Consider the following 27,824-nt stretch of genomic DNA (forward strand, 5'->3'; position numbering starts at 1 on the left):
TTGTGCGGATTCCGCTGCGGTTTCACACCTTCTCCATTGTAGAGGTGTGAAACCGCAGGGCTAAACCGGAGGCTAATCCGCAGGTAAACCGCATGTCTTTTGACCTCAGATTTTACCTGCGGATTTTTCCAAATCCGCGTGGAAAAATCCGTAGGACCAAAATCTACGTGTGCACATAGCCTTATGGGAACTGTGTACTTAACCCCCTCAATGTTACTGCTCTTTTTTTGGCGGAATTTGATGTCAATCTCCCTCAATACCAGATGGGACTATTCACCTTCACGTCGGCAACTAACATTTCTAATTAAATTAATAATTCAATGTTCATGATTCCTGCACTTAGTAATATTCAGTGTTGTGTTATATTTTTATTTTCATGTAGCCTTTCCGTCATTTTCCTGTCAGACTTTGCGGTTTTTGTTCCCTTATCTAGAAGGTTCTATTTCCTATTCTACCTCTGATCCGTAGTGCAGGGTGATAACAGGGTGATGCTGCCACCTGCTGGATGTACATATTATGCATCTAGTTTAATAATATTACACACATGGGATGGCCTTCCAAGCTCCCTCAGGACCACAGGTGAAGTGTGAACTGGTTCTGAGGGCATTAGTGGACAACCCTCAACCTCTCATTCGGATTTATACATTTTCCATTAAAGTTTATAAAAGGACCCCCAAAGATCCAAATGGCTTTTATACTCTACCCAACAATCCACACTATGGCATATTATGACATAATATTTGCGTATTTTTTTTGTCTTTTTTTTTTTAGTCAGTGTATCTAAGTCACCGTGTGTGATACAGTCTCAAAACCACAAAGCACTACATTCCTCATCAATCATGGAGTATTGTTATGTTTTACTTATACTTCTTCTTGCAAGGCTGAGAAATTTGTTTCGCTGCAAATCTTCTTTCTCAAGGATATGAATTCACATTTGTTCCATTTCCATGTTATACACAGATGCTGAATCAAGAGGGAAAATACATATTATACAACTGCTATACCACTGCCCCCTGTACACAAGCATATATCTACTGTAATACTGCCCATATGTACAATACTATAACTACTATAATACTGCCCTCTATGTACAAGAATATAACTACTATAATACTGCTCCTATGTACAAGAATATAACTACTATAATACAACCCCTATGTACAAGAATATAACTACTATAATACTGCTCCTATGTACAAGAATATAACTACTATAATACTGCCCCTATGTACAAGAATATAACTACTATAATACTGCTCCTATGTACAAGAATATAACTACTATAATACTGCCCCTATGTACAAGAATATAGCTACTATAATACTGCCCCCTATGTACAAGAATATAACTACTATAATACTGCCCCTATGTAGAAGAATATAACTACTATAATACTGCCCCTATGTAGAAGAATATATCTACTATAATACTGCCCCCTATGTACAAGATTATAACTACTATAATACTGCCCCTATGTACAAGAATATAACTACTATAATACTGCCCCTGTGTATAAGAATATAGCTACTATAATACTATCCCTATGAATCATAGAATCATAGAATCGTAGAGTTGGAAGGGACCTCCTGGGCCATCTGGTCAAACCCCCTGCTCAAAGCAGGATTCGCTAAATCATCCCAGTCAGATGTCTGTCCAGCCTCTGTTTAAAGACTTCCATTGAAGGAGAACTCACCACTTCTCGTGGCAGCCTGTTCCACTCATTGATCACTCTAACTGTCAAAAAGTTTTTTTAATATCTAATCTGTGTCTCCTCCCATTCAGTTTCATCCCATTGCTTCTAGTCTTTCCTTGTGCAAATGAGAATAAAGTTGATCCTTCTACAATGTGACAGCCCTTGAGATATTTATAGACAGCTATTAAGTCTCCTCTCAGTCTTCTCTTTTGCAAACTAAACATTCCCAAATCCTGCAACCTTTCCTCATAAGACAGGGTTTGCAGACCGGTCACCATTCTGGTCGCTCTTTTCTGAACTTTCTCCAGTTTGTTGATGTCTTTTTAAAAATGTGGTGCCCAAAACTGGACACAATATTCCAGATGAGGTCTGACCAAAGAGGAGTATAGGGAAATAATGACTTCACGTGATCTAGACTGTATGCTTCTGTTAATACATCCTAGAGTTGCATTTGCCTTTTTTGCTGATGCATCACACTGTTGACTCATATTCAGTCTGTGATCTATTAGTATACCCAAGTCTTTTTCACATGTGCTGTTGCTTAGCCCTATTCCTCCCATTCTGTATATCTTTTTGAATCCTCTCTCTCTCTTCTCTAGTATTAGCTATCCCTCCTAGCTTTGTGTCATCAGCAAATTTAATCAGTTTATCCTCAATTCCTTCATCTAAATCGTTGATAAAGATGTTGAACAATACAGGGCCCAGGACAGAGCCCTGTGGTACCCCACTTGAGACATTCTTCCAACTGGATGTGCAGCCATTTACGACCACTCTTTGGGTCCGTTCACTAAGCCAGTTATGAATCCACCTAACAGTTGCCTTGTCCATTCCATACTTAGTCATTTTTTCAATAAGGATTGTATGAGATACTTTGGCAAATGCTTTGCTGAAGTCAAGATATACTATAGCTACAGTATTTCCTTGATACACCCAATCAGTGATTCCATCATAGAAGGAAATTAAGTTATTCTGACATGACTTATTAGTTACAAACCCATGCTGACTCTGTTTAATCACTTCATTCTTATCCAGGTACTGACATACATGTTGTTTAATAATTTGTTCAAAGATCTTTCCTGGTATAGAAGTCAGACTCACCAGCCTATAGTTGCCTGGGTCCACCTTCTTCCCCTTTTTGAAGATAGGAACAACATTTGCTCTTCTCCAGTCTTCTGGGACTTCTCCTGTTCTCCAAGAATAGTCAAAGATTATGGAGAGGGGTTCAAAAATTTCTTCTGCTATCTCCTTCAGTACTCTGGGGTGTAATTCATCTGGACCTGGAGACTTGAATTCATTTAGGTTAGCTAAGTGTTTCCTCACTATCTTTCTGTTTATAGATATCCTGGATTCTTCTATTCCCTTAATAGGACAGTGAAGAACAGCTGATGTTACATTTCCTTTCTGAGAGAAAACAGATGCAAAATAGGAATTTAAAAGTTTGGCCTTCTCAACATCCTGACTTACCATTTCATCATTTTCATCCTGTAAAAATCCTATAGCATCTTTGACTTTTCTTTTACTTTTGACATATCCCCAAAATCCTTTATTATTGCTTTTGACATCTCTTGCAGGCCTCAATTCATTGTCAGCTTTACTAATCTGATTTGTGCCCTGGAGGTTCTGCAGACAGCATTATATTCTTCTTTAGATATGCCTCCCTCTTTCCATTTTATAAACATTTCTTTCTTCCTTTTTAGCATGTGCGTAAGTTCTGTGTTCATCCATCCTGGTTTCCTTAAATGCTTCCTATTCTTCTCTCTTTTTGGAATTGTTAACAATTGTGCTTTGAGAATTTCATTTTTCAAGATTTCCCATCCTTCCTGGACATTTTTGTCTTTAAGGATAACCAGCGATTGGATCCCTGCAATTCTCTTTCTGAATCCCTTAAAATCTGCCTTTCTGAAATCTAACCTTGACGTCTGAGTCTTCACAGGTCTTCCTCCTCTAGTTATCCAAAATTCTAAAATAGCATGGTCGCTACCTCCTAGGGTCCCAGCCACTTTTACCTCCTCAACCATTTCCTCCCTGTTTATAAGGATTAGATCCAAGGTAGCAGTTCCCCTTGTTTTCTCCCCTACCTTTTGGAAGATAAAGTTGTCAGCAAGAGAGGATAAGAATTTCATTGACCTGTTAGGTTTGCCTGAGAGAGATTCCCAACAAATGTCTGGATAGTTGAAATCTCCCATGACAACTATGTCATATTTTTTGGAGAACTTGGCCATTTGATGCAGAAAGAGTTCATCCATATCTTCAGCTTGCACAGGCGGCCTGTAGTAAATGCCTACAATGCTGTCCTTTCCATTGTTCTGTCCTTGTATTCTTACCCAAACAGTTTCCACAGAACTCCCAGTCTCTGAAGCTTCAATCTCTGTGCAGATATACGCGTTTCTAACATACAATGCGACACCCCCTCCTCGTTTATCAAGTCTGTTTCTTGCAAATAAGTTGTATCCTTCTAGTCTTGTATTCCAATCATGTGTATTGTCCCACCAAGTTTCAGTGATTCCAATGACATCATATTTCTTTTCCTGCGTTAGTAGTTCCAATTCTCCTTGTTTGTTGCCCATGCTTTGTGCATTAGTATAGAAACATTTTAGTTTGTGATTGGTTTCTCTTTCTCCAATATTTTTATTAATTAGATTCTTTTGTCTTTGTTCTTCCCTTCCACTTCTAATAGCAGAGTTCTCAATAGCATTTGTCAGGTGTATGGCTTTTTCTGGTTTTTTGCTTCCCTTCCCATGTTGTTCTAGTTTAAAGCTCTCCTTACAAGTGTAGCAAGGCGACTTCCAAATACATGTTTTCCAGTCTTCGTAAGGTGCACCCCATCTCTAGCAAGTAGTCCATCGTAAAGGTAATTCACTCCGTGATCCATAAATCCAAATCGTTGCTGACGGCACCATCGACGTAGCCAGTTGTTCACCTGCAGAATCTTATTCCACCTCCTTGTTCCATGGCCATCCACTGGGAGGATGGAAGAGAAGACCACCTGCGCTCCCAGTTCTTTCACTTTCTTGCCAAAGTCTTCAAAGTCTCTGCAGATGGTTTCCAGGTCATTTCTTGCGGTGTCATTTGTCCCCACATGTAGTAGCAGGAATGGGTAGTCATCTGTAGGTCTGAAGAGTCCTGATATCCTGTCAGACACATCTTTAATTTTTGCACCTGGAAGACAGCACATTTCTCTTGAAGTTATATCCGGTCTGCAGATAGCGGCCTCTGTTCCTCTCAACAGGGAATCCCCCATGACCACCACTCTCCGTTTCTTCTTCACAACATTTTTCTTTCTCCATCCAGGAGGACTCTGAAGGCGTACAAGGTTGCTGTTTGTTGGCAAAGTCTTATCCTGATGTATTTCTTCATCGTTTTCCTGCGTGAGAGCCTGGTACTGGTTCCTGAGCAGTATGGGTGCTGACTGCCTCCTGATCCTCCTGCTTCTCTGGGTCACATGTCTCCATTCCTCTGTTTCTTCAGGTGCACTTCGAATTTCTTCTCTTTCTGTAACATGAAGAGATAATTCTGCTCTGTCTAAGAACTCTTTACCTTCCTTAATGATCTTCAACGTAGCCAACCTCTCTTCGAGATTTTGCAACTTTTCCTCCAACAGGGACACAAGCTTGCTTTTGTGGCATGTGAAGTTTGGCTTTTCCACTGGTAAGTCTGTGAACATGTAGCATGAAATTCAGCTCACCAAATGGCTCCTGGCCTCTTCCATATTGAGATTTCTTAAAAACGATGAAAGATGAGCCAAAATTTGCGCGCCAATAGGCGCGCGGTTTTCCGATTTCCTCTTTTCAGCTGCAGCGGCCAAAACCCAGTGATCGTTGAGCTCGCGGAGACTCTTCACTTATCCCAGAAGGCACTGGGAATATGCAAATGATCTCCTCAAGACTCTTCCCCTGGTTATTGAACAAGACCAATGTACAAGAATATAGCTACTATAATACTGTCCCTATGTACAAGAATATAGCTACTATAATACTGTCCCTGTGTACAAGAATATAACTACTATAATACTGCTCCTATGTACAAGAATATAACTACTATAATACTGCCTCCTATGTACAAGAATATAACTACTATAATACTGCCTCCTATGTACAAGAATATGACTACTGTAATACTGCTCCGATGTACAATACTATAACTACTATAATACTGCCCCCTATGTACAAGAATATAACTACTATAATACTGCTCCCTATGTACAAGAATATAACTACTATAATACTGCTCCTATGTGCAAGAATATAACTACTATAATACTGCCCTCTATGTACAAGAATATAACTACTATAATACTGCTCCTATGTACAAGAATATAGCTACTATAATACTGCCCCATGTACAAGAATATAACTACTATAATACTGCTCCTATGTACAAGAATATAACTACTATAATACTGCCTCCTATGTACAAGAATATAACTACTATAATACTGCCTCCTATGTACAAGAATATGACTACTGTAATACTGCTCCGATGTACAATACTATAACTACTATAATACTGCCCCCTATGTACAAGAATATAACTACTATAATACTGCTCCCTATGTACAAGAATATAACTACTATAATACTGCTGCTATGTGCAAGAATATAACTACTATAATACTGCCCTCTATGTACAAGAATATAACTACTATAATACTGCTCCTATGTACAAGAATATAGCTACTATAATACTGCCCCTATGTACAAGAATATAACTACTATAATACTGCTCCTATGTGCAAGAATATAACTACTATAATACTGCCCTCTATGTACAAGAATATAACTACTATAATACTGCTCCTATGTACAACAATATAGCTACTATAATACTGCCCCTATGTACAAGAATATAACTACTATAATACTGCCCCCTATGTACAAGAATATAACTACTATAATACTGCTCCCTATGTACAAGAATATAACTACTATAATACTGCTCCTATGTGCAAGAATATATCTACTATAATACTGCCCTCTATGTACAAGAATATAACTACTATAATACTGCTCCTATGTACAACAATATAGCTACTATAATACTGCCCCTATGTACAAGAATATAACTACTATAATACTGCTCCTATGTACAAGAATATAACTACTATAATACTGCCTCCTATGTACAAGAATATAACTACTATAATACTGCCTCCTATGTACAAGAATATAACTACTATAATACTGCCTCCTATGTACAAGAATATGACTACTGTAATACTGCTCCGATGTACAATACTATAACTACTATAATACTGCCCCCTATGTACAAGAATATAACTACTATAATACTGCTCCCTATGTACAAGAATATAACTACTATAATACTGCTCCTATGTGCAAGAATATAACTACTATAATACTGCCCTCTATGTACAAGAATATAACTACTATAATGCTGCTCCTATGTACAAGGATATAACTACTATAATACTGCCCCTATGTACAAGAATATAACTACTATAATACTGCTCCTATGTACAAGAATATAACTACTATAATACTGCTCCTATGTACAAGAATATAGCTACTATAATACTGCCCCTATGTACAAGAATATAACTACTATAATACTGCTCCTATGTGCAAGAATATAACTACTATAATACTGCCCTCTATGTACAAGAATATAACTACTATAATACTGCTCCTATGTACAAGAATATAGCTACTATAATACTGCCCCTATGTACAAGAATATAACTACTATAATACTGCCCCCTATGTACAAGAATATAACTACTATAATACTGCTCCCTATGTACAAGAATATAACTACTATAATACTGCTCCTATGTGCAAGAATATAACTACTATAATACTGCTCCTATGTACAAGAATATAACTACTATAATACTGCTCCTATGTACAAGAATATAACTACTATAATACTGCCTCCTATGTACAAGAATATAACTACTATAATACTGCCTCCTATGTACAAGAATATGACTACTGTAATACTGCTCCGATGTACAATACTATAACTACTATAATACTGCCCCCTATGTACAAGAATATAACTACTATAATACTGCTCCCTATGTACAAGAATATAACTACTATAATACTGCTGCTATGTGCAAGAATATAACTACTATAATACTGCCCTCTATGTACAAGAATATAACTACTATAATACTGCTCCTATGTACAAGAATATAGCTACTATAATACTGCCCCTATGTACAAGAATATAACTACTATAATACTGCTCCTATGTGCAAGAATATAACTACTATAATACTGCCCTCTATGTACAAGAATATAACTACTATAATACTGCTCCTATGTACAAGAATATAGCTACTATAATACTGCCCCTATGTACAAGAATATAACTACTATAATACTGCCCCCTATGTACAAGAATATAACTACTATAATACTGCTCCCTATGTACAAGAATATAACTACTATAATACTGCTCCTATGTGCAAGAATATAACTACTATAATACTGCCCTCTATGTACAAGAATATAACTACTATAATGCTGCTCCTATGTACAAGGATATAACTACTATAATACTGCCCCTATGTACAAGAATATAACTACTATAATACTGCTCCTATGTACAAGAATATAACTACTATAATACTGCTCCTATATACAAGAATAAAACTACAATAATACTGCTCCTATATACAAGAATATAACTGCTATAATACCTCTCCTATGTACAAGAATATAACTACTATAATACACTATATACAGGGGAGATGACATACAAGTATATACTATATACAGGAGGAGATGACACACAGATATACACTATATACAGGAGGAGATGAGACACAGATATACACTATATACAGGAGGAGATGACATACAGGTATATACTATATACAGGAGGAGATGACACACAGGTATATACTATATACAGGAGGAGATGACACACAGGTACATACTATATACAGGAGGAGATGACATATAGGTATACACTATATACAGGTGGAGATGACATACAGGTATATACTATATACAGGAGGAGATGACACACAGGTATATACTATACACAGGAGGAGATGACACACAGGTATATACTATATACAGGAGGAGATGACACACAGGTATATACTATATACAGGAGATGATACACAGGTATATACTATATACAGGGGAGATGACATACAGATATACACTATACACAGGAGGAGATTACATACAGCTATATACTATATACAGGAGGAGATGACACACAGGTATCTAATATATAAAGCTCCAGTGTGTGTATGTATGTATGTATGTGTGTATGTCCGGGATTGGCATCCGCACCGTCGCAGCTACAGCCACAAAATTTGGCACAGTCACACGTCTGGACCCCGAGAGTGTCCTAGGCTATGTTGTGAGGCAAAATTTTAACCTCGTGTGTTCCAATTCACCAAAAAATTTTGCCCCTATCTACATAATGGAGAAAAAGTGTGTGTATCAAGCCCCGCCCCTCATTATGATGTCATAATGGTTGCCTATGGGATGGAGGATGTGTGATGGGTATATGGGCATGGGACTATGGGATGGAGGATGTGTGATGGGTATATGGGCACTGGACTATGGGATGGAGGATGTGTGATGGGCATATGGGCACGGGACTATGGGATGGAGGATATGTATGACGGGTATATGGGCACAGGACTATGGGATGGAGGATATGTATGTTGGGTATATGGGCACTGGACTATGGGATGGAGGATGTGTGATGGGTATATGGGCACTGGACTATGGGATGGAGGATATGTATGACGGGTATATGGGCACGGGACTATGGGATGATGGATATGTATGATGGGTATATGGGCACAGGACTATGGGATAGAGGATATGTATGATGGGTATATGGGCATTGGACTATGAGATGAAGGATGTGTGATAGGTATATGGGCACTCGACTATAGGATGGCGAATATGTATGATGGGTATATGGGCATGGGACTATGGGATGGAGAATATGTATGATGGGTATATGGGCATGGGACTATGGGATGGAGGATGTGTGATGGGTATATGGGCACTCGACTATGGGATGGAGGATATGTATGATGGGTATATGGGCATGGGACTATGAGATGATGGATGTGTGATGGGTATATGGGCACTCGACTATGGGATGGTGAATATGTATGATGGGTATATGGGCATGGGCCTATGGGATCGTGGATATGTATGACGGGTATATGAGCACGGGACTATGGGATGACGGATATGTATGATGGGTATATGGGCATGGGACTATGAGATGATGGATGTGTGATGGGTATATGGGCACTCGACTATGTGAATGCAAATATGTATGATCGGTATATGGGCATGGGACTATGGGATGGAGGATGTGTGATGGGTATATGGGCATGGGACTATGGGATGGAGGATGTGTGATGGGTATATGGGCACTCGACTATGGGATGGAGGATATGTATGATGGGTATATGGGCACGGGCCTATGGGATCGTGGATATGTATGATGGGTATATGGGCACTCGACTAGGGGATGGAGGATATGTATGATGGGTATATGGGCACGGGCCTATGGGATCGTGGATATGTATGATGGGTATATGGGCACAGGACTATGGGATGGAGGATAATTATAATTTGCTATAGCTAACCACAGTTAGTTACTATGCCCGGGCAGCGCCAGGCTCTTCAGCTAGTACTATATACAGGACGAGATGACATACAAGTTTATATTATATACAGGGGGAGATGACATACAGGTATATATTATATACAGGAGGAGATGACACACAGGTATATACTATATACAGGAGGAGATGACATACAGGTATATACTATATACAGGAGGAGATGACATACAGGTATACACTATATATAGGAGGAGATGACACACAGGTATATACTATATACAGGAGGAGATGACACACAGGTATACACTATATACAGGAGGAGATGACATGCAGGTATATACTATATACAGGAGGAGATGACACACAGGTATATCTATTATATAAAGCTCAAGTGTGTATGTATGTATGTATGTGTGGTGCCCCTGAGGCTCAGTCACCACAGAGTTACTGCACCTTCTCCTAAGGTGTGGTGTCCCACCATCCAGGTAAGTTGGAGGCTCCTGACCACGCTCCAACACTCGCACCCCACACAATAGAGTAGTTCAGCAAAACCACATTGCGGCTCCTTGCTTAGAGAGAAGCAGAGCACCTTTGGTGGTTCCCTGCTTGGAACACTAGACGTGCTGGGAGCTGGGTGGAGTTTAGGATTACATATAAAAGAGCGGGACGGTTCCAGGACTGAGGTTCAGTTGAGTTCAGAGGTTGAGTAGGAGAGAGGAAGCCACTCGGGAGGAGTGGGGATCCCTGGAGGAGGGATGGAGGAAGGAGTGCTGCTGCTGCCTCAGTGATCTGAGCCAGCTGGCACGGGAAAGGAAAGAAGTAGAAAGACATTGAACAGAAGCCTGAGCTTTCATAGAAGGGAAAAGGCAAGTACGGAACGTAGGAGTAAAAGGGAACACAGAGGACGTGAGTTAGAGGAAGAACCCTGCCTAGAAGTTCTAAGCGCAAGGCCGGGGCCCGATCCCTGAGGTTGTATAGACACTAATGGTTCTGCAGCAGACACCAGTGGAGTAGTGGGCTGTAAATGCACTACTCCCATCTAAGACTCGAGGGCACAACAGCAACATGGATAGAGAGCCGGGATTCAGGAGTAGAGAGTCCCCGAAGCAGGCTACAGCTGTCTGCTGTGCAAGTAGAGTTCTTGGGAACATCTGTCAGGAGGAACTCCAGTGAAACACAGTACTAGGAGATATTCACACTTAAAGGCGCTATAGAGGAGACGTTCAGAAAAGGCACATAAGTTGGCGGAGCGCGGAAGGGAGCATTCCATCTTGCCTGGAGGTTGACTGAGTCCCTGACCCGGAGGACACGGCACAGAAGCGGGCACTACAGACTGTGAGTAAAGCTTTGGAACTACATGCCCTGGTGTCCTCCATTCCTTCCTGCGTCCGCCTGCCTGGCACTGCTACATCCCCTGCGCCGGACACTACACCATCTAAGTGTCTCCACATCTACACTGCCCTGGGACATCAGCCCTGCCTGTGGAGGGCTATAACATCATTGCTGCACCACACCATCTATCCCGGAGGATCTGTCTGCAGCGTCAGCTTAACTCCTCCCTTGCCGAACACCACAGGTGGCGTCACAAACTATTCATCTAACTACATTCCACCATTCAACATCTTCCTATTACTTGGGCGCCCAGGGCCACGGTCCGGGTCACCGCCGCCTGTGACACATCCCACCGATATCGGCCTGGTACCGAGTACCCCACGGTCCTGGGAGGGCGACCCAACTGTGTGTATGTCCGGGATTGGCATCCGCACTGTCGCAGCTACAGCCACAAAAATTGGCACAGTCACACGTCTGGACCCCGAGAGTGTCCTAGGCTATGTTGTTAGGTGAAATTTTAACCCCGCGCATTCCAATGCACCAAACAATTTTGCCCCTATCTACATAATGGGGAAAAAGTGTGTGTGTTAAGCCCCGCCCCTCATTATGATGTCATAATGGTTGCCATGGCGACGCTGATGTCATCACAGGTTGCAAGCCCCGCCGCTCATTATGATGTCATAATGGTTGACTATGGGATGTAGGATGTGTGATGGGTATATGGGCACTGGACTATGGGATAGAGGATATGTATGACGGTTATATGGGCATGGGACTATGGGATGGAGGATGTGTGATGGGTATATGGGCACTGGACTATGGGATGGAGGATGTGAGATGGGTATATGGGCACTGGACTATGGGATGGAGGATATGTATGACGGGTATATGGGCACGGGACTATGGGATGGAGGATATGTATGATGGGTATATGGGCACTGGACTATGGGATGGAGGATGTGTGATGGGTTTATGGGCACTGGACCATGGGATGGAGGATATATATGACAGGTATATGGGCACGGGACTATGGGATGGCGGATATGTATGATGGGTATATGGGCATGGGACTATGAGATGGAGGATGTGTGATGGGTATATGGGCACTCGACTATGGGATGGCGAATATGTATGATGGGTATATGGGCACGGGACTATGGGATGGAGGATAATTATAATTTGCTATAACTAACCACAGTTAGTTACTATGCCCGGGCAGCGCCAGGCTCTTCAGCTAGTAACTAATATAATGCTGCTCCTATGTACCAGAATATAACTACTATAATACTGCTCCTATGTCCAAGAATATAATGACTATAATACTGCTCCTATGTACAGGAATATAACTACTATAATACTGCCCCCTATGTACAAGAATATAACTACTATAATACTGCTCCCTATTTACAAGAATATAACTACTATAATACTGCTCCTATGTACAAGAATATAACTACTATAATACTGCCCCCTATGTACAAGAATATAAATACTATAATACTGCCCCTATGTACAAGAATATAACTACTATAATACTGCTCCTATGTACAGGAATATAACTACTATAATACTGCCTATTATGCACAAGAATATAACTACTATAATACTGCTCCCTATGTACAAGAATATAGCTACTATAATACTGCTCCTATGTACAAGAATATAACTACTGTAATACTGCCCCCTATGTATAGGAATATAACTACTATAATACTGCTCCTATGTACAAGAATATAACTGCTATAATACTGCTCCTATGTACAAGAATATAACTACTATAATACTGCTCCTATGTACAAGAATATAACTACTATAATTACTGCCCCCTATGTACAAGAATATAACTACTATAATACTGACCCTATGTACAAGAATATTACTACTATAATACTGCTCCTATGTACAAGAATATAACTACTATAATACTGCCCCCTATGTACTAGAATACAACTACTATAATACTGCTCCTATGTACAAGAATACAACTACTATAATACTGCTCCTATGTACAAGAACATAACTACTATAATACTGCCCCCTATGTACTAGAATACAACTACTATAATACTGCTCCTATGTACAAGAATACAACTACTATAATACTGCTCCTATGTACAAGAATATAACTACTATAATACTGCTCCTATGTACAAGAATATAACTACTATAATACTGCCCCTATGTACAAGAATATAACTACTATAATACTGCCTCCTAGCTGTGAGGTTGTGTGTCAGTGGTTCTCCTGATGTCTGGAGCAAGCCCAGGGAGGGGCCACCCTGGGCGGGGAAGCTCCCCTGGCAAGGCCCAGGCTTCCCGGCCTACACTGGGACTAGCCTCCCAGGCTTCTACTAATGGGAATGTTAATCCCAAAGCCACTGTGAGTCCAGTGAATGCAGCGAGTGAAAGCTGCAGCAGTTCGGTGAAGGAGAAAAAAGCTGTGAGTAAAGTTTTGGGAGAAAAACCTTCTCCAGTTCCAGCAAAGAAGCAAGAAGGAAAAGTCTCTGTGAGTGATGGAAACCAGCAGAATGTGAAGTCTTATAGCTCCCCAGTCAGTAAGCAGCTCCTGCCAGGTGCACAGGTGAGATCAGCCCCAGCTGTGCAGATCACCTCTCCTGCTCCCAGGCAGAGACGGACGTCTTTGGAAAGACAGACAATGCAGGAAAACCTATAGCAACATGGCAGTATGGCGCGGTCAGGACGCACACGGTCGCAATCAGGTGGCAGCGATAAACCTGCTGTGGAGCCTGCATCCAGCCAAGGGGCCACAAAACCATCCGTGGTGGACCCGCACCAGACTGTCTTCAAAACCCCTGTACCCGTGGTCAAGACTAAACCTGTGGAGCCGGTGCGTACACCCGAGCTGCAGCTAGCAGATGAGATACCGGGACTTGTCCGAAAACTGGGTGAGTTACAGCAGCAAAAAAAAGCGCTGCAAATGGAGGTAGACTTTATCTATAGTCTAAAGATCACTAATCCTGCCAGTAATGACGCATATGACCTGAGACTGAACACACTGGGTGTACAGCTGGCGAGTGTTGTGCAGGACACTGAATCTGTGCTGGAGAGCATGGGGCCCCTGGCAGAGACCTACAGGAACCGCGAGCGGTTCGCCTCCTATAAGCAGGACTGTGCTGTAGAGGCCAGGACCCCTGATGTTCAGGACGGGACCCCCAGCAGCGGATACGGCCAGTGTTACAGGCTGCCCGCTTCTGCTTCCAGGAGGGAAAACAACTGCAGCAGCAGGCAGCTCAGTGTGAACAGGAGCATACACTTCAGACTGCAGCAGAGGCACCACAGGTCCCAGAATGCCCCACACAGGAGCAGGACAGTATATGTGAGACTGTTTGTGCTGATGAGGCAGCCGAGTGTGAACAAGAGCACACACTGCAGACTCCAGCAGAGGCACCACAGGTCCCAGAGTGCCCCACACAGGAGCAGGACAGTATATGTGAGACTGTTTGTGCTGATGAGGCAGCCGAGTGTGAACAAGAGCACACACTGCAGACTCCAGCAGAGGCACCACAGGTCCCAGAATGCCCCACACAGGAGCAGGACAGTATATGTGAGACTGTTTGTGCTGATGAGGCAGCCGAGTGTGAACAAGAGCACACACTGCAGACTCCAGCAGAGGCACCACAGGTCCCAGAGTGCCCCACACAGGAGCAGGACAGTATATGTGAGACTGTTTGTGCTGCTGAGGCAGCCGAGTGTGAACAAGAGCACACACCGCAGACTCCAGCAGAGGCACCACAGGTCCCAGAATGCCCCACACAGGAGCAGGACAGTGTATGTGAGACTGTTTGTGCTGATGAGGCAGCCGAGTGTGAACAAGAGCACACACTGCAGACTCCAGCAGAGGCACCACAGGTCCCAGAATGCCCCACACAGGAGCAGGACAGTGTATGTGAGACTGTGCTGATGAGGCAGCCGAGTGTGAACAGGAGCACACACTGCAGACTCCAGCAGAGGCACCACAGGTCCCAGAATGCCCCACACAGGAGCAGGACAGTGTATGTGAGACTGTGCTGATGAGGCAGCCGAGTGTGAACAGGAGCACACACTGCAGACTCCAGCAGAGGCACCACAGGTCCCAGAGTGCCCCACACAGGAGCAGGACAGTATATGTGAGACTGTTTGTGCTGCTGAGGCAGCCGAGTGTGAACAAGAGCACACACTGCAGACTCCAGCAGAGGCACCACAGGTCCCAGAATGCCCCACACAGGAGCAGGACAGTATATGTGAGACTGTTTGTGCTAATGAGGCAGCCGAGTGTGAACAAGAGCACACACTGCAGACTCCAGCAGAGGCACCACAGGTCCCAGAGTGCCCCACACAGGAGCAGGACAGTATATGTGAGACTGTTTGTGCTGATGAGGCAGCCGAGTGTGAACAAGAGCACACACTGCAGACTCCAGCAGAGGCACCACAGGTCCCAGAATGCCCCACACAGGAGCAGGACAGTGTATGTGAGACTGTGCTGATGAGGCAGCCGAGTGTGAACAGGAGCACACACTGCAGACTCCAGCAGAGGCACCACAGGTCCCAGAATGCCCCACACAGGAGCAGGACAGTATATGTGAGACTGTTTGTGCTGATGAGGCAGCCGAGTGTGAACAAGAGCACACACTGCAGACTCCAGCAGAGGCACCACAGGTCCCAGAGTGCCCCACACAGGAGCAGGACAGTATATGTGAGACTGTTTGTGCTGATGAGGCTGAGGCTGAAGCACAGACTGTGGCTGGTGATGCTCTGTACATGGGGTCGGGGGTTGGAGGGGTTTCACATTCTGTATTGGACATCGCACTGTCTGATAATAATGATGCTGCTCATGACAATGTGCATGATATGTGTGATTATCCCCCTTTGCCATCCAGTCCACAAGGTGTGACAGCCCCCCCCTGCTGCAGGCCCTCTCCCTGTCAGTCAGCCCAGTGTGACCCGGCAGGTGCCCCCCAGCAATGCCTGGAGCCGCAGCGCCCCATCCTTCACTTCCAGCGCCAGGTATACCGGCCAGACATTCAAACGCATTAATGTGGTGCGGTTTAAATACATAGGTGCCAAGGAGGATCTGCCACAACCAGCGTCGGACTGGCCCACCGGAGAACCGGAGGATTCTCCGGTGGGCCCTGGCATCTGGTGGGCCCTGGCACCTGCTGGCATACAGGGCCAGCAGTTGCCTAGGGCCCCTGCTGCTCCAGGGGCCCCCAGCCAGTGGTGTGTCGCACACCATGCAGCTGCTATGGGGGCCCCTGCCAGCGGAGCAGCAGCGGGTGTCAGGAGGCAGGAGCCCCTGTCCCCGCTGCTAAAGAGAAATGAATATTCACTGCGAAGCAGTGAATATCATTTCAGGACTCCACCCCCAGAGGCCCCGCCCCCAGCCCAGTAAGCTGCTCTGCATCAGGGCCGGCGCCGCCCTCAGTCCCCTCTGCTCCTGACTCACAGCCAGTGCGCGATGACGTCACTACATCGCGCACCCGCTGTGTGTCTGGCAGAGGGGGCAGCTCCTGACACTGAAGCCGGCTGCCGGGATCAGCGTGGGAGCGAGGAGGAGAGGTGAGTATTGTGTTTTTGTTTTTTGTTTTTTTTTTATATCTCTCTCGCTCTCTCTATCTGTCTCTACCTATCTATCTCTATATCTCTATATATCTCTCTCTCTATCTCTCTTATATCTATCTATCTTTCTATCTCTATCTATTATCTATATCTATCTATCTCTATATCTATCTCTATCTATTATCTATATCTATTTCTATATCTATCTCTATCTTTATATCTATCTTTCTATCTCTACATCTATCTCTATATCTATCTATCTCTATATCTTTCTATATATATCTCTATATCTATCTATTATGTCTATCTATCTATCTCTATATGTATCTATCTATCTCTATATCTTTCTATATATATCTCTATATCTATCTATTATGTCTATCTATCTATCTCTATATCTATCTTACTCTATGTATCTATTATCTCTATATTTATTATCTATCTAGCTACCATCTATATCTATCTTTATATATCTCTATCTAATATCTATATCTATCTATCTTACTCTATCTCTATATCTATTATCTCTATTTATTATCTATCTAGCTACCATCTATATCTATCTATCTTTATCTATATATCTCTATCTAATATCTATATCTATCTATCTCTATACCTATCTATCTATTTATCTATCCGTTATCTATCTCTATATCTTTTCTCTGTATTTATCTATCTATCTCTATATCTATATCTCTCGCTATCTATCGCTCTATCTCTATCTCTATATCTATCTCTATCTCTATATCTATCTTTATATCTATATCTATATATCTATCTCTATCTATCTCTATATCTATCTCTATATCTATTTCTCTCTATATCTATCTCTATATCTCTCTCTATCGCTATCTATCTATATATCTCTATCTATCTCTATATCTATCTCTCTGTATATCTATCTATCGCTCTATCTCTATATCTATCTTTCTATCGCTATATCTATATATCTATCTATCTTTCTCTATCTATTTATCTCTATATCTTTTCTCTGTATCTATCTCTCTCTATATCTATATCTATCTATCTCTATATATATCTATTATCTATATATCTATTTCTCTCTATATCTCTCTATATCTATCTATCTATTTATCTCTATCTCTATCTCTATATCTATCTCTCTGTATATCTATCTATCTTTCTATCTCTATATATATATCTATATCTATCTATCTTTCTCTATCTATCTATTTATCTCTATCTATTATCTATATCTATCTCTATCTATCTCTCTATCTCTATATCTATCTTTCTATCTCTACATCTATCTCTATATCTATCTATATCTATCTATTATGTCTATCTAGCTATCTCTATTATCTATATCTACCTATCTCTATATCTTTCTATCTTACTCTCTCTATATCTATCTGTTATCTCTATATTTATTATCTATCTTTATCTATCTATCTCTATTATCTATATCTATCTCTCTATCTATTTATCGATCTCTGTATCTATCTCTCTATATCTATCTCTCTCTCTATCTACCGCTCTATCTATCTCTATCTATCTTTATATCTATATCTATCTATCTCTATATCTATCTATTATCTCTATATCTATCTATCTATCTCTATATCTATCTCTATATCTATATCTGTTTCTCTTTATATCTATCTCTATATCTCTCTCTATAGCTATCTATATATTATCTCTATATCTATCTATCATCTCAAGATTCAAGATTCAAAGAAGCTTTATTGGCAGGACTAAATACACATTAGTTTTGCCAAAGCAGGTGTACAGAAGGGAATAGGGATAGGGACTGTAGGGATGTTGGGAAGGGGCTGTAGGAAAGGTGGATGGGGCAGATCCAGGTTGGGGCTATAGAAGTCCATGGCATAGGGAAGGTGGATGGCGGCATGGGGGCAGATCCAGGATGAGGCTATAGAAGTCCATGGCATAGGGAAGGTGGATGGGGGATTAGGGCATATCCAGGGTGGGTGCCATAGAAGTCCATGGCATATCAGAGTTCTCTTTCTCGCAGTCTATGGCATTCGTTCACATATTGCGCTGCTATCTCCACTGCTCTCTCTTCTTCCCCCAGCAGGATGTATGTTTTCTCTTCCTCCTTCATGGTGGTGAAATCCGGGAAGAGATGTGAGAGTCTCCTGAAGTGAGTGTCCCTCACTGCTGAGTACTTGGAGCAGTGGAGCAGGAAGTGGGTCTCATCCTCCAGGGCCTCCTGGTCACAGTGTTGGCACAGTCTTTCCTCCCTGGGCTTGTAGCTCTGCCTGTGTCGGCCGGATTCGATGGCCAGACTGTGGGCACTGAGTCTATACCGGCTCAGGATCTTGCGGTCTTTGGGGTCCTGGAGTTTCTCCAGGTATGGAGCCAGTCTGTAGTCTCTCTGTAGACTCTGGTACATGGTCAGTTTCTGTGAGCTGATGATGTCGTTCTTCCAGTCACTTACGTACCTCTCCTGGCCTTCGTCTACCATCTTCCTGATTCCGGCTTTTGTCAGGTTGTTGTGATTGGTTTTCTGGTCAGGTTGGGTTTGGGTGAGCTGTTCCGAGGGTCCTGGTTTTTCTGTTTCCCCTACATCTGTCAGGGCTTTATGGTGATGGGAGCTTGGATTGCTCCTACGTAGGTGAGCTCGGAATGACAGTGCCCTCTTTAGAACCGTTAGGTGTAGAGGGAATCTGCCCAGCTCGGCCCGGCAAGCACTGTTGGAGGTGCTCCGATGGACTTGGAGAAGGTGCTTGCAGAATTCCAGGTGGAATATTTCTGTTGGGCTTGAATCCCACCTTGACCAGTCTGGGTAGGTGTGAGGACCCCAGACTTCGCTGCCATACAGGAGGATTGGGGCGATGATAGAATCGAAGATTTTTAACCAGACCCTCACTGGTGGCTTTAGATGGTAGAGTTTCCTTCGGATGGCATAGAAGGTTTTGCATGCCTTGTCTTTCAGGGTCTCTATGGCTTGTTTGAAGCTCCCTGATCGGTGAATCTCTAGGCCCAGATAGGTATATTTGTCCGTTCCTGTAAGGGCGCAGTTGTTGAGGATAAATGAAGGGTGCTGGTCTGATTTTCTCTTTCTCTTCTGGAACACCATGATGTTGGTTTTCTTTAGGTTGACCGGTAGAGCCCAGGTGGAGCTGAATTTCTCTAAGATTTTCAGGTTGTCTTGGAGGCCTTTCTCGGTTGGTGACAGAAGCAGCAAGTCATCTGCATACAGCAGGAATTTCACCTCTATATCTATCTATCTCTATATCTATCTATCTCTATATCTATCTATCTCTATATCTATCTATCTCTATATCTATCTATCTCTATATCTATCTATCTCTATATCTATCTATCTCTATATCTATCTATCTCTATATCTATCTATCTCTATATCTATCTATCTCTATATCTATCTCTATCTGTTATCTCTATATCTATCTATCTCTATATCTATCTGTTATCTCTATATCCATATCTATCTCTATATCTATCTATCTCTATATCTATCTTTCTATTTAACACTATATCTCTATATCTATCTATATCTCATTATCTGTCTATCTCTATCTCTATCTCTCTCTTTATCTATCTATCTATTGATCTATCCATCTATCTCTATATCTATCTCTATATCTATTATATCTATCTATTATATCTATCTATTATCTCTATTATCTATATCTATCTATCCATCTATCTAGCTATCTCTATCTATCTCTATATCTCTCTCTATATCTATCTATCTTTCTAACTCTATATCTATCTATCTCTATACATATCTCTATATCTAGCTATTATCTCTATATCTATCTCTATATCTATCTGTCTCTATATCTATCTCTATATCTATCTATCTCTATATATATCTCTATCTATTTTTATTTATAGCCATCTATCTATATATATTTATCTCTATATCTATCTATATATGTCTATATTATTATTATTATTATTATTATTATTATTATTATTATTATTATTATTATTATTATTATATCTGTATATCTCTATCTATTATCTATCTATTATCTCTATCTATATATCTATCTCTATATCTTTCTATCTATAGCTATCTATCTCTATATCTATCTATCTATCCATTATCTATTTTCTATCTATCTCTATATCTATCTACCTATCTATCTATCTATCTATCTATATTTCTTTCTATATCTATCTTTATATCTATCTCTATCTATCTCTATCTATCTCTATGAATTTTTCTATCTATATCTATCCATTATCTACTTTCTATCCATTATCTACTATCTATCTCTATATCTATCTATTTCTACATCTATCTTTCTATCTATATCTATCTAACTCTATATCTATATAGCATTATACCCTATGAGGGGGGCAGTATTATACCCTTTGAGGGGGGTGCATTATACCCTATGAGGGGGTGCATTATACCCTATGAGGGGGCAGCATTATACCCTATGAGGGGGTGCATTATACCCTATAAGGGGGGCAGTATTATACCCTATGAGGGGGGCAGCATTATACCCTATGAGGGGGGCAGCATTATACCCTATGAGGAGGGCAGCATTATACCCTATGAGGAGGCAGCATTATACCCTATGAGGAGGGCAGCATTATTCCCTATGAGGGGGGCAGCATTATACCCTATGAGGGGGGCAGTATTATACCCTATGAGGGGGGCAGTATTATACCCTATGAGGGGGTGCATTATTCCCTATGAGGGGGGCAGTATTATACCCTATGAGGGGGGCAGTATTATACCCTATGAGGGGGGCAGTATTATACCCTATGAGGGGGGCAGCATTGTACCCTATGAGGGGGGCAGCATTATACCCTATGAGGGGGTGCATTATTCCCTATGAGGGGGTGCATTATTCCCTATGAGGGGGGCAGTATTATACCCTATGAGGGGGTGCATTATACCCTATGAAGGGGGCAGTATTATACCCTATGAGGGGGTGCATTATTCCCTATGAGGGGGGCAGTATTATATTCTATGAGATGGCTGCATTATATTCTATGAGATGGCTGCATTATACTATGTGAGGGGGCTGCTTTATATTCTATGAGGGGGCTACCCCAACTCCTGCTACATAATTAAGACATGTACAACCTTATATTATACCCTGATATTAGCGTGTTTTACCGCATAATTGGTGGTCTGGTATTTAACTCTATGCAGCTACATAGTGGGCCCCAAGAATGATTTTCTCTGGTGGGCCCAAGGTGTTCCAGTCCGACGCTGGCCACAACGCAGGTATGTGGTGCGAGAGCTGCTCTGCGGCTAGATGGGGTTTGTGGCAAATGAGATACTGGCAGTGTCTAATCTTCAGGACAGGCAGGGCTACGAGGTCAACTTCAAGCTCTTGTCTGACCTGGATAGACTCTGGCCTAATTACCCCAAGTTCAGAGATGTTGGTTGCTGGAATAAGTTTGTGTTAGTTCCTATCTCCAGACCAGACACTGTCACAGTGAATATCACCTTCTGGAATGAGGCCGTTCCTCCACAGGACATCGAGATGTGGCTCCGGAGACACTGTGACCTCGTCTCTGGACTCACCAAGGTCAGAGATGAGGATGGTATCTGGACAATGGGGTGGCGGGTCTTGGTAAAATTGCGGCAATGTAATAACATCACTACCCACTTACCCAACTCCTTCTTCATTGGGAGGGAGAAGGGAAGGTGTTATTATCCCGGGCAACCCAGAAAGTGTTTCAAATGTGGTGGGAAAGGTCATCTGGCTAACGCCTGTACTGTGGTGAAGTGCAGTCTGTGTGGGGCAATTGGCCATGTCACTGCAGACTGCCGGGACGTCAGGTGCAACCTCTGTGGTAGGATGGGCCACCCTCACAGGGACTGTCCAGACGCCTGGCACAACATCTGCAGAGTCTTCCCTGATGAGTTAGTGATGGCAGGGGCAGAGGCTCAGGAGGATGAGGATGTGGTGGCAGGGACACATGAGGAGGAGTATTTAATGTCAGGAGAGATGTTGACCAACTCAGATGCCCACCAGGACTCCACTCAGGCAGCACCAGAGAAGCAGGGTGCAGAGGGGAACATGGAGGTCGTCCATCAGGTCCAGCAGCCTCAGATAGCCCCCCCTTCAGTATCACTGTCTGTATCCGATGACTGGAGCATTAATTATAATAAAAGGAAGAAAAAGAACACATCCTCCCGTAAACCAGAGGCAGAATATGACACTGGTCAGACTGCTAGTAAGAAGGTTCAGAATTCTGCAGGAGTGATGGTCGTGTCCAACAAGTATGGAGTTTTATCTGACTCCAATGGTGACGATTATGAGGAAGAGTTGAGGAAAGTTGATGCTGAGTGTGACAGGGACATAGAGGACCATCCCCCGCCAAAGCGGAAGCCCTTATCTGTGGACCCTCAGGTAGAGTCTGACATGGACACCAGTGGTGGACAGAACATCTGACTCATGATGATGGCTGTTACTTTGCTCCTACTATATTGTGTTGTGATGGCGGGGTTCTCATTGACAGTGACCTCGAGCAATGTGAATAGCATTAAGCTGAGGAGAACCAGACACGCGGTGTATGAACATCTCAAATATCTGGACACAGATGTCATCTTCCTGCAGGAGACACGACTGACATCTCTGGGGCTTATGAGAGAGGCTGAGAGGGAATGGCGGTCCGGTCCTTCTTTCTGGTCACTGGCTGTGGAGCCTTACGCCGGGGTCGCTGTCCTGTTTAACACTAATGATGTGACTGTGCATAGGATGACGGAGATGGTCATGGGAAGATGTCTGGTCCTGGAAGTCACTATCCATGGGAGGCGACTCCGGCTTATTAACATCTATGGGCCACAGACAGTGACTGACAGGATCCAGCTGTTTAATGACGTCAAGCCTTACCTCTTCACTTGTCTTCCAGTGGTGATGGCGGGGGACTTTAATGCCATAATGACATCAGTTGACAGCTCCTCAGGCAGGGCAGTGACCAGGGACGGTAGGGTCCTACATAACGTCATAATGCAGGCAGGACTGACTGACGTTTTCACACAGGGTGGGCGACAGCCAAAATTCACATATTCATGTTCCAACAGGAGCAGTAGGATAGATTTTGCTTTTGTCAGTCCTACTGAGGCTGTCGGCACCCTGAGTGAGAAGGTCGTCCCTTACTCTGATCACCTCGCCTTGTGCTTCTCTTTGGGTTCCTCTAACCGTCCGGACATTGGTAGAGGGTTGTGGAGGCTCAATTCCAGTCTCCTGGATGATGCCTATGTTCAGAGCCGTGTTCACTCCCTTATCCAGCTTCATCTAGACAGGGTTGACTTCTATGACAACATGACCGACTGGTGGGAGGACGTCAAGGAGGATATCAGATCCCTCTTAAAGAGACTGTCAGTTAATACCTAAAGCTGCGCAAAGAATTGGAGTCACTGTATTCGGCGGGCGGGGATGACAAAGTGAAGATCGACCGGCTGAAATCTGAGATAAAGCAGTATCAGTATAGCAGGTATACCTCCCTGGTTCTTGAACGGGATTATGGGTCCTTAGGGGCCCCTGATCCCTTTGAGAATTGCAGGGAGAGGGTGGTCAAAAAAATGGTCACGGGTCTCACCGACTCCCAGGGTGTATTGCAGGATTCACGGGAGGGTATCCTGGAGGTGGTGAGATCTTACTATGCTGACTTGTTTCAGAGGAAAGCTTTGGATAAAGATAAGATGGCTCAATTCTTGGAGGCAACTCCAGTGCCTGATACTAATGATCTGGACTTTTCTCCTTTGACAGCAGAATTAACGGTGGAGGAAGTTAAGGAGGCTATTGATAAGTTATATCTGAAGAAGGCACCAGGTCCAGATGGTATAACAGCAGAATTTTATAAGAAATTCAGAGACCTCCTGGCTCCAATTCTCGTGGATGTGTATAGAAATTGTCTAGAAAATCACCTGATGCCTCCATCCATGAGAGTGTCCTCGTTAATTCTGCTGTCTAAAGGTAAAGAGCCGAGCGACATCAAGAACTGGAGGCCGATTGCCCTCTTGAATGTGGACAGGAAGATTCTAGCAAAGATCCTATTTTCTAGGTTAGTCTGCTTGTCCCTGGCACTGTTGGCAGGCTCTCAATTTGGCACAGTAAAAGGGCGGAACATCTCTGGAGCAGTCATCTCGATACGAGAGATGTTTGAGAGATGTAAAGCTCTGCGGTGTGGGAGATATGTTATCAGTCTGGACCAGGCTAAAGCCTTTGACAGGGTTGATCATGACTATCTGTGGGCCACTTTGTCAAAGTACGGTATTCCGGGACAATTTGTGGATTGGCTGAAGACGTTGTACAGAGAGGCGGTGAGCTTTCCTCTGATTAATGGTTGGCAGGGTGACACTTTTGGAGTTGGGGCGGGGGTGAGACAGGGCTGCCCAATGAGTCCGCTCCTGTATGTTTCTGCCCTAGACCCGTTTCTGAGGTCACTGCAGGAGTGCGATTTTCAGGGGGTGCCGGTCCCCCACTGCCCGCCTCTGAATGTTGTTGCCTATGCGGATGATGTGACGCTGGTGATCTCCAATCCTCGTGAGGTGCAGATGTTATCTGCGTCCATCAGAAGCTACTCAGAGGCCTCCGGGTCTCTGGTTAACCTTGAAAAGAGCCAAGCTCTGTGGACATTAGATACTGAGCCCAGATTTGATCTGCCGCAGTTTTCCAAAGCCTCCACCCATATTAAGATCCTAGGGGTTAAATTCGGGAGGGGTGATAATGCCATGCTAAATTGGGAGGAGAAATTGGAAACCGGAAATGCAAAGGTTCAGCGATGGAAGAACTGGAGGCTGACCTACAGAGAAAGGGTCACAATGTTGAAGACTTACCTGGTCCCCGTTTTCTTGTATGTCTCTGTCGCTTTCCCTTTGCCAGAATCTTTCTCAGCAAGGCTCTTCAGCCTGTTCTTCCAGCTCTTGTGGGGGAATAGGTTGAACCTAATAAAGAGGGGAATAACGTACCTACGGCGGAGAGAGGGTGGGCTGGATATGTTGAATCCAAGGGTTTTCTTTGACTCCTTGTTTCTAAAGGTGAATTTTGGGAACATGGACTCAAACAGTAGCTCCCTGTGGGTAAATAGTATCAGGTACTGGATATTGCCTTTTGCAGAATCTTGGGTGCGAGGCGGCAGTCTCAAGAGGAGGAGATGGACAGGTGACCACCTCCCCCAGTATCTTGACTATGGTCTGAAGTGTGTTAGGAGGTGGGGACTGGAGAAGTCTTACATTGAGAGCAGTACGAGAAGAGACCTGTATGCTCGAGTTTGTAGGACTTTCTTCTACTCTCCACTGGCCCTGAGAGATTGTGTCACCACCACCCTGCAGGAAAGCCTTAGGTTCCTAAACGGGAAACGGCTACCTCCTAAACTGTTTGATGTCACTTGGCTTTCACTGCATAGTCGGCTCTTTGTCAGAGGGAACCTGAAACATCTGTGTGTCTCTGATCGGAATTGTCCCCTTGGTTGTCAGCAGGAGGAGACTATGGAACACTTTATATGTGATTGCTGGGGAGGGAGGAAGATCTGGGAGGAAGTGTCAGATAATCTAAAAATCCCCAGACTGCGGACCCTAAAATATCCCGACATAATCTATGGTGTCCCCTCCACTGTTAGTGACATCAACAGAGAGACGATGCACATTATAATCAGTGTCATCAAATATCACTGGCACATGAGAACCCGGGTGTCACTACACAATGAGCTGTTCGATCACACTGCTGCCGCCAATCAGGTTATGTCAGAACTCCGGTGGATAAAATCACTGGAAGTTGGAAGGAGTCCAAGAAACACAGCGTTATGGAGAAACGTAAAATTCAGTTAGAAAAATGATTTTTTTTTTTTTTCTCTAACTTTCTTTTTCCATCGCCAGGTGTGGATACTTTAATTTATTTATGAATATGATCTGATTATGTAGTGCTGTGTATATATTACCTAAGTGGTTTGTGTTTTGTAATACTGGATGATTTTTGTTTATTATAATTGTATTTGTTTGGTTTATAATAAAAATTGCCCCTATGTACAAGTATATAACTACTATAATACTGCTCCTATGTACAAGAACATAACTACTATAATACTGCCCCCTATGTACTAGAATACAACTACTATAATACTGCTCCTATGTACAAGAATACAACTACTATAATACTGCTCCTATGTACAAGAATATAACTACTATAATACTGCTCCTATGTACAAGAATATAACTACTATAATACTGCTCCTATGTGCAAGAATATAACTGCTATAATACTGCTCCTATGTACAAGAATATAACTACTATAATACTGCTCTTATGTACAAGAATATAACTACTATAATACTGCTCCTATGTGCAAGAATATAACTGCTATAATACTGCTCCTATGTACAAGAATATAACTACTATAATACTGCTCCTATGTACAAGAATATAACTACTATAATACTGCTCCTATGTACAAGAATATAACTACTATAATACTGCTCCTATGTGCAAGAATATAACTGCTATAATACTGCTCCTATGTACAAGAATATAACTACTATAATACTGCTCCTATGTACAAGAATATAACTACTATAATACTGCTCCTATGTACAAGAATATAACTACTATAATACTGCTCCTATGTACAAGAATATAACTACTATAATACTGCTCCTATGTGCAAGAATATAACTGCTATAATACTGCTCCTATGTACAAGAATATAACTACTATAATACTGCTCCTATGTACAAGAATAT

General features: G+C 42.6%; 1 protein-coding gene across 1 annotated transcript in view; it reads right to left on the minus strand.

Annotated features, from left to right (window-relative positions):
* Positions 1–404: 404 nt before the first annotated feature.
* LOC141082721 (DNA damage-regulated autophagy modulator protein 1-like) overlaps positions 405–27,824 on the minus strand; it is a 43,570-nt gene continuing 16,150 nt past the window's right edge. Inside the window, exon 7 of the mRNA XM_073566653.1 lies at positions 405–963. Within this exon, the coding sequence (XP_073422754.1) occupies positions 862–963 (102 nt within the window). The 3' untranslated portion in view covers positions 405–861. The remainder of the gene's footprint in view (positions 964–27,824) is intronic.

The sequence above is a fragment of the Dendrobates tinctorius genome, unplaced genomic scaffold (genome assembly GCF_039654945.1).
Source record: "Dendrobates tinctorius isolate UK_male_01 unplaced genomic scaffold, ASM3965494v1 ptg000019l, whole genome shotgun sequence".
Classification (NCBI taxonomy): Eukaryota; Metazoa; Chordata; class Amphibia; order Anura; family Dendrobatidae; genus Dendrobates; species Dendrobates tinctorius.